General features: G+C 41.7%; 1 protein-coding gene across 2 annotated transcripts in view; it reads left to right on the plus strand.

Moving 5' to 3' along the window:
* The window catches only part of GTF3C1 (general transcription factor IIIC subunit 1), a 130,465-nt gene extending 128,536 nt beyond the window's left edge, over nt 1-1,929 (plus strand). For both annotated transcript variants that reach the window (XM_074282772.1, XM_074282773.1), the window contains exon 37: nt 137-1,929. In XM_074282772.1, the coding sequence (XP_074138873.1) occupies nt 137-358 (222 nt within the window). In that variant the 3' untranslated portion in view covers nt 359-1,929. The remainder of the gene's footprint in view (nt 1-136) is intronic.
* The last annotated feature ends 11,369 nt before the right edge of the window (nt 1,930-13,298 follow it).

The raw sequence follows: 13,298 nt of genomic DNA on the forward strand, positions 1-13,298 counted from the left end.
TCCAGACCCAAATAGAGGGTCTGTGGACGAGCATAGCCAAGAAGTGCACAGGATGGAAGGTTCAGATGAGCGGCGAGGCACCCCACTCTGTCTAAAAGATAAAATTAATATTTTATCTTTGTTTTTTTTCCCTCAGGGTCTGGAAGCGCTTGGCTGTATCAGAAAATTCTTCCTAAAAAAGCCACCTGGAGTCTCTCTCTTCTCCAAACCCGTAATAGAAGAAGAAGTGATAGCCCCTGGCCTGAGTGAGAGGCCGACCATCTTTTATGAGCCCACCATAGACTGTACGCTCCGCATGGGCCGCGTATTCCCACAAGAAGTGAACTGGAACAAATGGGTGCAGATGATCCATTTGTAAGAACGCCTATTTGCACTTACTTCTCACCACATCTCTAGATGAGAGGAGGCAATTGCTGGAGAGCTACGGATGGATTTCCCAGCTGATGACTTACAGTGGCTTCGGTGCTGAGTAATCTCTTTTCTCCCCACCTCACTCCCAATTATGACCTTGTATTTTCTGGGGTCCAGAATTGCCTCAGACCAAGGATACATCCTACTATAAAGGAGCATAATCATGTCAACAGTGAGACACCCTTCCCTCCCCCTCCATCGTGAGAAAAACCAGACTCAGTGTGCCCCACCAACATCAGTGGAATTGGCCTCAAGAAATAGGCCAGTGACCAAGATGGGATCTGTAGCCAACAAGCAAAAAGGAAATGTCATTTCCCTTTTATCCCTTGGGCCCCTGTCACAGGCTGCCTTTCCCCAGGACAACCTCATGGCACATCTCTAGAGGAGCATCTGATTTAAAGGCTTTCTTTAGCCCATTGCCTTCTGGGGAACCAGAAGTGTCATGGACCTGATATAACCCCAACACGGTCTGCCAGGCTGTGCTTTGTTCAGCTGCCAGCACCAGGGGTTGGATGAATGCCTCGTTCACCCTCTTCCTCTGTCCCACAGGGAACGGGGGGATCTAGCTTTGGGAACAGGAGCTCAGACTATGGCGTCTGAATTTCAGAGCTTTGAGGAATTTTGCTGAGGAAAGTGGGCCTGTGCAAGAGCCTCAAAGAGCCTTATGCTTCTCGTCCCACCAGGCTCACTTCGGTGCTTCTTATATTAGCTAGGCCTAATGCTTAACACACTTAGCTGCTAAAGAGCAGCCCCAAATTTCAGCTGTGGACTGGGGCCTGATACTGACTGTAAATACGTGATACTACAAGTATGCTCCCTCAGTCATCCCATCCCCACACTCCCCTTTTTTATACCACTTGTATTGTTTTCTCAAACAGTCTCTGCAGTTGTGTGTATGTGTGTGTGTGTGTGTGCGTGTGTTTATTGTAAATGCAGTTGTTCTAATGTATAAAAGCTTCAGTTTCATTTAATTGGGAGGAGGGGACACAATAATCTTCTCGGGTGAGTTTTATCCAGCTGCCATTTGGAAACAGTGTAATGTCCACCATATCGGGACATATTCCCATGATATTACTTAGGAATATTCCCATAAGATTAATAGCTGGCATTTACATAGTGTAATTGATATTTACACTGTATTTGTGGGAATCATCCCATTTGATGTTCCTAGTGATGCTGATGGAGGTCAGATAGCTATCGATACCCCCCGTGTTACAGATTTTTTTTAAAATGAAGATTCAAAATGATTAATTCACTTAACCACAGTCACACAGTTAGCAGGTGGCAGTGTATCAGAAAGGACCACAGAAGTGATCGTGGCCAGCCAGCACTGGGATCAGAATCCTTACCAAGAATCTCCTAAGAGGGACCGGATTTACAATTACAGTGCATGAAATAATTCCTGCTTAAGTCCAACCTCCTCCTTAATCTCTGTGATAGAGACAACATACAACTCACCAATAGGAGTTCATTCTATTTTTGTACATTTCTAATTATTAAATAATGTTTCCTTTCTAATGAAAAAAAATCGACCTCTTCAGCTTCTAGTTCTGCCCTCTGGAACCAAGCAGAATAAGTCTGATCTCTCTTCCATTTGAACCTAGATCTTCTGGTACCAGACCTAAAACAGCATATTGCTTGAGTCATCAAGAGAGACAAAAGAGTGGAGGCCTGTGATTTCGAGCTGATTCTGCTTATTTCCTCAGGCCCTTCCCAATGCTCCAGGCTCAGGAGACCACGGTCCCTCTTGTATCTTTTGTCTGGGCCACAATCTCTAAGAAACATAACACAGTTAGAGCTTTCTGGGATTTACTGGATACCAGATTTTCATAGGTTAAACACTCAGAATATTTCTTGACTCTTACGGTTCAGTAAGAGAAGGAAAAGGAGAAACACCACCAGGAAGGAGGGGGCAGAGAGGTCAGGAGGTGAGAGAATAAATGCTTTTAAATATTTGAAATCCAACATTCCTCTATGAAAGTAAGAACCCGAGTCATTCAATTTGATCTAGAATCTGGAGGGATTTCCTTTAGTTCTGAGTGTTGAACATGATGCCCTCTGAGGAGCTCTTTGATTCCGAAAGGATATGGGACTTTTTAAGATTAGGATAGGCCAGCACTGTAAACAATTTTCTTAGCCCTATTAGGTTGCAGGAATTCAAACTAGCCCATACAGGTGTTGTATAACTCCATATATATTCTCCCTTCTAATCACAGCTACTTTATTTTTGTTTTGTTTTGGTTTTGGTCTTAGGCACGGCGATTAGGTTTTTGGGAATTTTGATCTCTCTTCTTCCCTGTCATGGATCTGGTTTCAACTTATATCTCACCTTTCTTCTCTTTTTTTACCCACCCAAACACCTGCTGTTCGCCATGCAATTTTTTAATGAAAGTGAATTGATGTTTTTTGAGTATTTTTAGAATTGATGCTCTTTGGAGAACCACACCCCTTCCATTCCCTAACTCTTCCCTATTTCCCAGAGAAATCCCAGCCAGTAGATAAAGAAATCTTGACAGTTGTGGTTGAGAACAGGAAAGGAAGTACAACTTTCCAGGGGCTACAGCTGCCCCTTTAATGGCCTGCTCTCCGAGATGAATACAGCTGACTTCCATTCAGAGAGAGCCAGCAGGTGGCACAAAAAGCCCATGTTTCTGGCTGATTCTCTAGTTCGCTGTTTGAGGAACAGGTGGATAATCAATACAATTACAATAGCTGTACCAGAACCTAGCCAAAGTCCCTTCCAGTACTAAAGTGCCCTTCCTCTTAGGCAAGGTTTTCACCCTCCTTAGATTAAGGTCTATAATATGCAAAAGGACTTAGAATTCTGTTCAGTGCCATTGGCCTCTTCAGTAATAGGAGTATTTTAGTTGTTTTGGTGGAGAATAGCACAAGTATTTTTTTCCTGGAATAAAACGAGGCATTCAGGAATATGACAGCATTCAGAGACGAGACTCTGAAAGCGGAATTACCTGTGTCAGTGCCCTGCCCTTCCAAGCTCTGCCGTACTCGTAGGGATGGTCAGATTTCTCCACTTCATCTGGAAGTTGCTATCCCTCCATCTCACAAGACATGAGGCAGAGTATACAACTGAGGGCCTCCATTAACAGCCCTTCTTAGTTCCTCATTTGCCCTTTGGTGCTTTGGCAGGGGCTAGAAAAGGCACCAATAAACTCCTGATTGAGAGCCTGCCTTAAGGCAGGATGGCTTTCAAAAAAGTTTCTCCATATTTACTGTATACAAGGAACTACTGAGGAGACAAGGAAAAAAGGAAACCCAGTTCCTGCCTGAAGGAACAAGGAAACTGTCCCGTTATAACTGGAGGTTATATCCAAATAGAACCACAGGTAGAGGATTTATAGAGGCAAAGGTGCGATGTGCTAGCACTCTCGGAAAATCTAAACAGCTCTCAGGTGGCAGTAATAATAGTATGTAGGGCTTTAAGGTTCACAAAATGGTTTATGTATGTTAACTCATTTGATCTTTATAACCTTAAGAGTAGGTGTTACAATTATTCCCATTTTACAGATAAAGAAATGGAAACATAGGTTAAGAGAATTGTTCCAGGATCACAGCATAACTGAGGCAGGTCTTCCTGACTCCAAGTACTCTTTTTTTTTTTTTTTTTTTTTTTTTAAGGGTTGGGGGCAGGTTGCAAATTTGGAGAGTAAGACCTGCTGACTTCTATGTTTTCATATAACCAGCCCTTTATCCTCCTTCATATTTAATTGCGATGTAAAAGGAAACACATGGACTAGGAATGAAAGCCTTTGGTGCTTGCCTTGGTTCCGTCACTAACTGTGAGGCCTTGAGCAAGGCTCTGGCCTTAATTTCCTCAATTTTAAAATGAGGACTAAGAGGAAGATATTTGCAGAAACCTTTGCTCACCGTCCCCTCCTAAGGGCTGGATGTTGTGTACAAGCATCCCCATGGCACAGTCGTCCTCCGACAGCGGCTGGCTGACTCCACCACACCATAGCAACCTTAGGACAGTCTCTCCTTTCGGGCCCAAGATAACTGGCTGCTCAGGCAGGCAGAGTCTCTGCACAACTGCCCTCAAGTCCACAGAGAGACTTAGAGGGATTATCCCTGCGGCTTACGCCTGTGCCATCCTCCCATCCCAAACGGAGCAACGGCCTCTCCCTCCCTTCAGTCTTGCTACCAGGATGGACTTGTGGGGTCTGGCTGGGAGGGAGTGCGTGTCCTGTTTGCCAAGGCTGGGGCCCTCTTGGCTTGGTTTCCATCTGTTGCAGGTGCATTGGAGCAGTGAGGTCTTTCTGGCTTGGCAACAGATTAAGTGATCTTTAATCATAACCAGCTTTCTCAATTTCTCTGACATAGTCTCAGTTTTGTTGGTCTCCCTGAGATCAGATGGGTATGAAGGGGAAGTGGTTTTCCTGGTAGCTGTGGTAGCTGGAAATGATTGTGTGTTGAGAGCTGGCTGGGTGGGGCTGGGCTCGGCTGGGTGTGCAGTTTGAAACTTGTGACCTGTGAGGGTGTGGAAACCACAGCCTTCCTGGGCACCGAGCCCTGCCAACCCCCCAAGACCGAGCCTTCTGTCAGGGGTAGGTGGCGAGGGGAGCCCTTGGTGCAAGAGCATGCGTGTGGGGTGTCAAGGAGAGAGGTTTGGCACAGGCCCAACTCAGTGCCCTAGGTCTGGGGTACTTAACCTGGCATCCACAGAACCTTTTCAGACAGTCCAACCTGAATGGGGGGAAAAGTTACATCTTCATTTTAACTAACTTTGAATTTATATTTTACGTTTCCTTTTAAAATAAATGTAGAGGTGGCGCAGTGGATCGAGCAGCAGCCCAAAGTCAGGAGGACCCGAGTTCAAATGTGACCTCAAACACTTAACACTTCCTGGCTGTTATCTGTCCTCTGCCACAAAAGTTCCCCTGTCCATGCAACTTAATCCACTTCTAATTATTAGAAAAAATTTCCTTGACATTGTGGTAAAATCTCCTCTGTACCTTCCAGACATACCGATTTTGCTAACAGAATGTGTAGAGGGTGGAGTATTGAAGTCGGCATTAAGGAAAATCTGGAATCAAATCCTATCTTTAATTTTCTTTGACCATCTGAATCTCACTTAACTCGCCTGAGACACAGAGAAGACAAAGCTTTCTTGAAGGCCTCAAAACACAATAAATACTTGCATTTTCCATATGATAGTCCTTCAAAAGTTTGAAAACAGTTATCCCCATTCTCACGTCTTCTCCAGGTTAAATATTCCCAGTTCTTTCAAGAGAGACAGTGTGAAGTACTACCCAGAGTGCTGAGCTTGGCTTCTAGAGATCTGGCCTGGAATCCAAGCTCAAACTGTGTGTGACTCAACTTTGGACAATTCAAGTAAAAGTGCAGTCCGTAAGTAAACATTTATTAATCGCTCTGCCAGGCCCAACAGAAGGAAAGGGGAACAGCAATGGGTGAGATGCATAGTGTCATGGAAGCAAGCATGAGCGTGAACAGACTTGGAGTGGAGGACAGGAAGGGCTTGCCCATAGAGTCTCAGGGAGTCAAATGTGACTGAACGACAACAAAGCCAGGTCCTGTGCTAAGCATCTAGAATATGTTTAATAAACAGTAAGCTCCCATCCTGAAGAAACTGGGAATTCTAGTGACTTCCCAAAAAATCATTCCCCAACCTCCCCAATGCACTTATCTTGTCAAACATTGAAATATGGCCATGGTTTAAAAAAAGAAAAAGAAAAAAAATCATTAGCAAATTTGCAGCTGTGTTCTATCCTTTATAGTGTTCTTCCAGCAGTCAGCAAGTATATTTTTACGCTCTTGCTCTATGTCATGGGCTATGCTAAACTAGGAATATCTCAAGGAGCTTACCTTCTAATGGTGAAAGACCACTTAAAAGGGAGCTTTCAAAAGGGGGAGAGATGCGTGGGAAGGAGGTATGGAAGGAGGAGACCCATGATAGAAAAAGTCAGCCCAAACAGGGATGGACCTTGCAAGCTCAGTCTTTTATGTTTATTCACTCTGCTTTCATTAAATCCACCTGTGCCTATTAGTGAGCGAAAATCTATTCAGATTTCCAAGAGACTGCTACAATTTCACTTCAGGACTGATTCAGCCAACCTTTTTGTAAGCTGACATTTACAGTCAAGGCCTAAGGTTTGCTTTAAACTGAATAAATAATTAGTTTTCATTAAAAAGGTGTAAACCTGAATTTGCTAATTGACTAATGTCAGGAGTGGGGACAAAATTGTGTTCATGCTATTACCATAAGATTGTATTCAGTGGAAATGTATAACCTTCCTGTTTATGTATTCATTATACATTTGCTACTGAACAGACATTCTCCGAGTATTCAGCGGAACATGTATTATCTGGCTTTGTGGACAGCTCTATGAAGGCAGACACAGCCAGAGGAATTTGACTGGGCTCATTACATTTCATGTTTTTTAATGTCAATGGAGCCCTCGGCCTGCATGTCAATCATTACTCTTCCCTAGCCGTACTGAGCTAATTGTCTCTTTAAATCACTCACACTGCACCTCTCAGCAGATTCTGTTTCATACTTGACCCCCCAAATTGAAGCCATCTATTATGAACTCCTCCCCAATACTGTACCTCGAATCCCCTCACCATCATCCTCCATCACCATCAACAAGTCTTTATGAAGCACTTAGTATGGGACAGGAACTATCTATACTGAGGCAAAAGTGTAGTACATTCTCTCAAGGAGCTCGCCTTCACTTGGAAGCAGAGGTGATGAAGAAGAGCATTACAGATATGGGATGAGCCAATGAAAAATATAATCAGGAGAAAATATTGTGTGCAAGAAACAGCAAGAAAGCTAGCATTGCTAACTGCAGATACATGGAAGGGAACAGATAGATAGGAAGAGGTCAGATTACGAAGACCTCTAAAAGACAAAAAAAGGTTTTATATTTGGTTGCAGAAGTAATAATGAATCACGGAAGCTTTGTGGACAGCTCTATGAAGGCAGACACAGCTAGAGGAATTTGACTGGGCTGCACTTTGGGAAGATTATAATGGTAACTAAGGAGAGGATAAATTATAATAGAGAAAGACTTGAGAGAGGGAAAGCAACCAGAAGACTTTTTCACTAATCCAGCTGTGATGGGACGAGGGCTAAGTAATGCAGTGGCGGAGAGGAGAGAAGGAACGTCGTGAAAGCAGAGATGATAAGAGGGGAACAGATTGGATATGTGAGTGCTGATTACAAAAAAGGTGAAGATGGTATCAAGACGGGCTGACTGGGGGGAAGGGGATGCCCTGGATTTGAAGAGGAAAATCCAAAAGAAGGGAATGTTTGGGGAAAGCACAGATGAGTTCTATTTTAGACATATTGAGTTGGCCATGTCTGTGGGGACATCCAGTTTGAGATGTCCAAGAGGCAATTGGAGACATAGAGAAGAGAAGTTAGAAGTAAATAGACTGGAGAAACATCTATATAGAGATAATTGAACTGATGGAAGCTGCTGAGATCAAGTGAAATAGTATAGAGGGGAAAAAAAAGAAGAGGACCCAGGATAAAACTTGGGAGGACACATACAGTTAAAAAGAATGACCTAGGTAAAGATTGAGCAGAGGAGACAGGGAACAGTCTGATCGATACAAGAACCAGAAGAGTATTTTAAAAAAAAAAATCTGGAAAGGAGAGTATCCAGAGAAGGAAAGGAATTGACAGAATCTAAGGCTGCAGAGAAAGTGAAGGGTGATATCAAGAAAGGCCATTAGATCTGGCAACTAAGAGATCACTAGTAACTTTAAAAAGAGCAGTTTTAATTGAATGATGAGGTCAAAAGCCAGATTGTAGCGGGTTTAGGAGGGAGAAGAATTGGAAACACTGAACAGCTTTCTCAAACAGTTACCCTCTTTTGCTCAAATCTTGGAGGAAGAATTCTTTGTTCTTTCCAAGAGCACCCCACTGGCTTTATACCCAGGAGTCCATTTTCTCCCTTCTCCTTCAGAAGCTTGCCATTTCAGTTATTCTCTCTTTCCCCCTAATAGTTAATCTTTTCTTCCACTGACTATTTGCCTACTTCCTATAAGCATGTCAGATCTTTTCCATCCTTTAAAACAAAAAAATTGCAAGAGTCAATCATCCGTTTAAGTCCCCATCTCTCCCATTTCTCAACTCCTAGGGGGAACAAAGCTATCTTCACAAAGTGCCTCCACTTTCTCACCTCTCAACCCCCTCATTCATTTCATAGCCCCTTGAAATCTAGTTTCCCTCACCACCATTTGACTTGAAACTATTCTCTCCTCTCTCTCTCTCTCTCTCTCTCTCTCTCTCTCTCTCTCTCTCTCTCTCTCTCTCTCTCTCTCTCTCTCTCTCTCTCTCTCTCTCTTTCTCTGTCTCTCTCTCTGTCTCTCTCTCTCTCTCTCTCTCTCTCTCTCTCTCTCTCTCTCTCTCTCTCTCTCTCTCTCTCTCTCTCTCTCTCTCTCTCTCTCTCTCTCTCTCTCTCACACACACACACACACACCATGTTACTTCACAGAGATTCAGCTGCAGATGTACAGATGACTGCCAGATCTACTGATCTTGCTCTTTTGTCTCTAAGTTTCAGTCCCTCTGCAGAACTGCCTGCTGGTTATCTCCACCTGAATAAACCGTAAGCATTGCAACTGAACATGTCCAAAATTTAATTCTTTATCTCCCCCCAATGCCATCCATCCCCTTAAATTCCTTATTTCTGTTGAATGGACCACTGTTCTTCAATCAAAGATTGATTGGATGTCAATTTGGTTTGCCAGTCTTTCTAAATCTTGCCAATTCTACCTGGATTTCGATTTGGTTTGGTTTGCACCCTTGATCCTTTGCTTTTTCTTACCACTTACATCCAATCAATGGCCAAATCTTGCTGATTCTATCTCTTTGCCAAGAAAGAAAGAAAGAAAAAGAGGAAGAGAAGAGAGAGAGAGAGAAAGAAAGAGAAAGAGAGAGGGAGGAAAGAAAGAAGAAAAGAAGGAGGGAGGGAAGGGAAAAAGAAAAGGAAGAAAGGAAGAGGAAAATAGCATGTCTCAGCCTATATTCAAGTAACATCACTTTTTTGGGGAATAGATAGCATTTTTCATCATGAGTCCTTTGGGATTGTCTTGGATAGTGCTGAGAATAGCTAAGTCATTCACAATTCTTCATCAAGCAATATTGCTGTTACTGTGTATGATATTCTCCTGATTCTGCTCACTTCACTTTTTATCAGTTCATGTAAATCTTTCTACGTTTTTTGAAAGCATCTTGCTCATAATTTCTTATATAATAATAATATTCCATTGTAACCAGGTGCCACAACTTGTTCAACCATTCACCAAGTGATGGGATATTCTCTCAGTGTCCAATTCTTAGCTAAACAAAAAGAGCTGCTATAAACATTTTTATACAAATAGGTTCTTAACCTTTAAAAAAAATATGTGTGGGATACAGATCTAGTAGTGGTATTGCTGGATCAAGGGAGTGCAGTTTTATAGCCCTTTGGCATAGCTCTAAATTGCTCTCCAGAATGGTTGAATCAGTTTACAACTTGACCAAAAACACATTAGTGTCCCAGTTTTCCCACATTCCTTCCAACATTTATCATTTTCCTTTTCTGTCATATTAGCCATTCTGATGGGTGTGAGATGGTATTTCACAGTTATTTTAATTTGGATTTCTCTAATGGGGATTCAGAGCATGTTTCATTTTCCTTTTTAAAGTTAATTTTCTCTTTATGATTAACTCAATAATCATCAACAAATGAGAACATTTCACTGTATAAAGAACTCTAAGCAAAACTGTGTATAAGACCCAAAACATTTGTTACAATTTATTTTTCAAAGTACTTATTAAATTTAACATGGTAGTAATAAAATTGCTGTTTAGATCTCCTTTTGAATTTTTTCTTCTATTTAAAAAATGTTTTATTGCTTTTCTTTAAAAAAAAAAAAAAGTTTGGTGTCTCTAACACTACCTACTTTTCACACCTCTCTTCCCCATTGCCCATGCTATAAACACACACAAACACGCGCACACACACACACACACACCCCCAAAAAAAAACCTCTCCCTTATAACAAGCATAGTCGTCAAGCAAAACAATGATCACATTGGTCAAACATGAAAGTGTCTAGTCCATCACTTCTCTACATGAAATAGGAAGCGTGCTCCTCTTCAGTAGTCATAACTGATTATTACTTTGCTCAAAGTTTTAAAGTCTTTCAAAGTTTTCCTTTCTATTATTGTGCTCATTGTGTAAATGGCTATCATTCTACACATTTCACTCTGCATCAGTTCCTATAGTCTTTCCTTCCAAGCAAGCATCTCTGGATCTCTCTTGTGCAATATTATTCTATTGCATTCCTGTGCCATGATTTGTAAAACTATTGCCCAATTGATGGTTACCCACCTTTTTTCTTTACTATGTCTTTCCAAACTTATGACATATTATTTCCCATAAAACAATGTTTTCCAGCCATGCTTTATGTTTCTCATACAAGATATTCCACTGCCCACCTTCTTGTATCTTCATGGGGTTTTTCCCCCCATGCCTGGAATATTTTCCTCCTCACTGATGCTTTTTAGAACCCCTAGCTCCCTTCAAAGCTTAGCTACTTCCTTCAAGAATTCTTTCCTGAATCACTCAGAAATTACTTCCTTGTCCCTAATAGGGAGAGATTTATTTTGTATTATTGGTAAACCTTTCATATTCTACCACACCTTCTCCCCCAGTAGAATGTGAACTCTTCCAGGATGGGGAATATTTCACCTCTGTATTGGTACCCTCATTTAGCACAGTACCTTAGAATAAGTGTAAATAGCATGTGTTTTCCGTTCTGTCCAGAAACCTTGAGGATCTTTGTAATATTCTCTCTAAAATGTAATGTTCTCTGTTGGGGTCTCTGGGAGCAGCCTTGGTTTCAGTTCAGTAATCACCACAAGTACAGCCAGGAATTAAAGTCCAAATCCTTTATTGTCTCCTTCAAAATCTTGTCTCCCTCACTTGGGGCTCAGCTAGTTTTTCTGGAGGCCTATCACTCTCCTTGGTTCCAAGAGCTTGGGCTCCTGCCTGCCTTCTCTGGCTTCTGAATCTCCCCACCTGAATCCGGGCTGAGGCTCCTCGCTTATATGCCCTACTCTGAGTACACACCAATCATTGTATCACTAGGAAATCATTATTTGTTGTAGGATTAAATCACTGTCTCCTCAATTCCACTGAGTACCTTGTTTCAGGTTCTGGTCCATAACATATCCTGGTAGGATTAAATCAATCATACTGAACCATGCTAAATTAGATAACTGTTGTCTCTATCAATTCCACTGACTTAGTACCTTGTAAGAATCCTTTGTTTCAAGTTCAGAGTTCTGGGCCATAGCAGGTCTTCCCGTCCCAGATTGATATTTTTGTGTTAGTAATTAGGTCGTCTCAATTTTTAACTAGTTCTTCATCATTCATTATAGGGATGTTGCCTCAGAAAAACTGAGGCTTGAGAAAACTTTAATTTAGAAAGGCCGAAAGTCATCCACCGACTCCTAGGCCATACCTAGTGTTTTGACTTTTGTCTTGACACTGGACTTCAAGAATTCCAGAAGAGAGAGTGAGAATGACAACTTTGTGCAATTCTTCCTCACTTAAATTCAATTCTTGAGCAAATCAAGATATAACCTTTATGAAAATGAAGAATAAACAACAACCTAGTGACCATGTAATAAATGCCAATTGACTGACCAGTTGATCAACTGATTAAAGACAGAGTTAAAAAGCAAACATTTCAACTACACTCATTTACATGGAGCCAGTGATATGACCCTTTTCCCCAATTGAACTTCTGGTTTGGGCATTTTGTCGTCATAACCATAGACTCCCAAGAGAGTGACCCACAAATTATTGCTTAAGGTACTCTGCTCTACACTACTGCATTTGAAGGTGATATTGGTAACAATAATTCGCATTGATATAGAATTATAAGGGTTACAAAATACTCCCATTAGAGATCCCAACAGAAGTCTACTTGGAAAGGAGGAAAAGTCAACAATAGAGCATGTTATTATGAATGACTTTGGGACATAGGAGACCTTGGAAAGAGGAAACATTGCTAATATACTTCGAGACCAGCATATAGGCTGATATAAGCAACAGAAATCCCAGGAGAGCAGCAGAAATGGATAGCTTTCCCTCACTCAGCTTTCTTGGTTCTAAGAATCACCCCCATTTCATCCCGGTGTGATGGTCTTTGTTCCTCCCACCTCTTCTTTAGGATACCCCAACATCCAAAGCTTCCAGTGTAAAACATCAAAAGAGTTGGAAGAAGCTGGCCATTGTTTAGGATCAAAGAATAGCCATTTTGTCATGTGAGGTAATATTTCCACTTAAACATGAAAGTCTCTGTGGCAGTGTGGTACATTGAAAAGAGTGCTATCTTTGGAGAGGCCCAGAAATGATCTCTTCCCTCTTGAATTTGGAGCCAGAAAACTTGTGTTTCAAATCAAACCACTTTTGTCACTAGCAATGGGATGCTTGGCAAATAACATTATCTCTCTAAACCTGTTTCTTCATCCGTAAAATGAACTAGATAACTTTTTAACATCTTTGTCAGCTCTAAACCTATGACATTCTCGTGGAGATTTCATGAGCTCTACTTGCATTTGAGAAGTGGGGTTTAAAATGGCTCTCAGTCAGGGGATTGTGGGTGGAGAGCTGAAGGTATCTGAGATCACTTAATTCAATTCCCTCATTCTACAGGTGAGCAAAGTGAGACATGAACAAGACTTGCATAAAGTCGCCTGGCCAGATAGTAGAAGGGTCAGGTCCAGAGCCTGGATTCTCTGGTTCCATGTTGAAAGAAAGATTCTTTCTTTTGGATTCACTGTGGTTAGGGAGTCAAACTCATGATAAAGAGAATTAAAAGGAGTTTATTACAGGTACATC

Source organism: Sminthopsis crassicaudata, chromosome 1 (genome assembly GCF_048593235.1).
Source record: "Sminthopsis crassicaudata isolate SCR6 chromosome 1, ASM4859323v1, whole genome shotgun sequence".
Classification (NCBI taxonomy): Eukaryota; Metazoa; Chordata; class Mammalia; order Dasyuromorphia; family Dasyuridae; genus Sminthopsis; species Sminthopsis crassicaudata.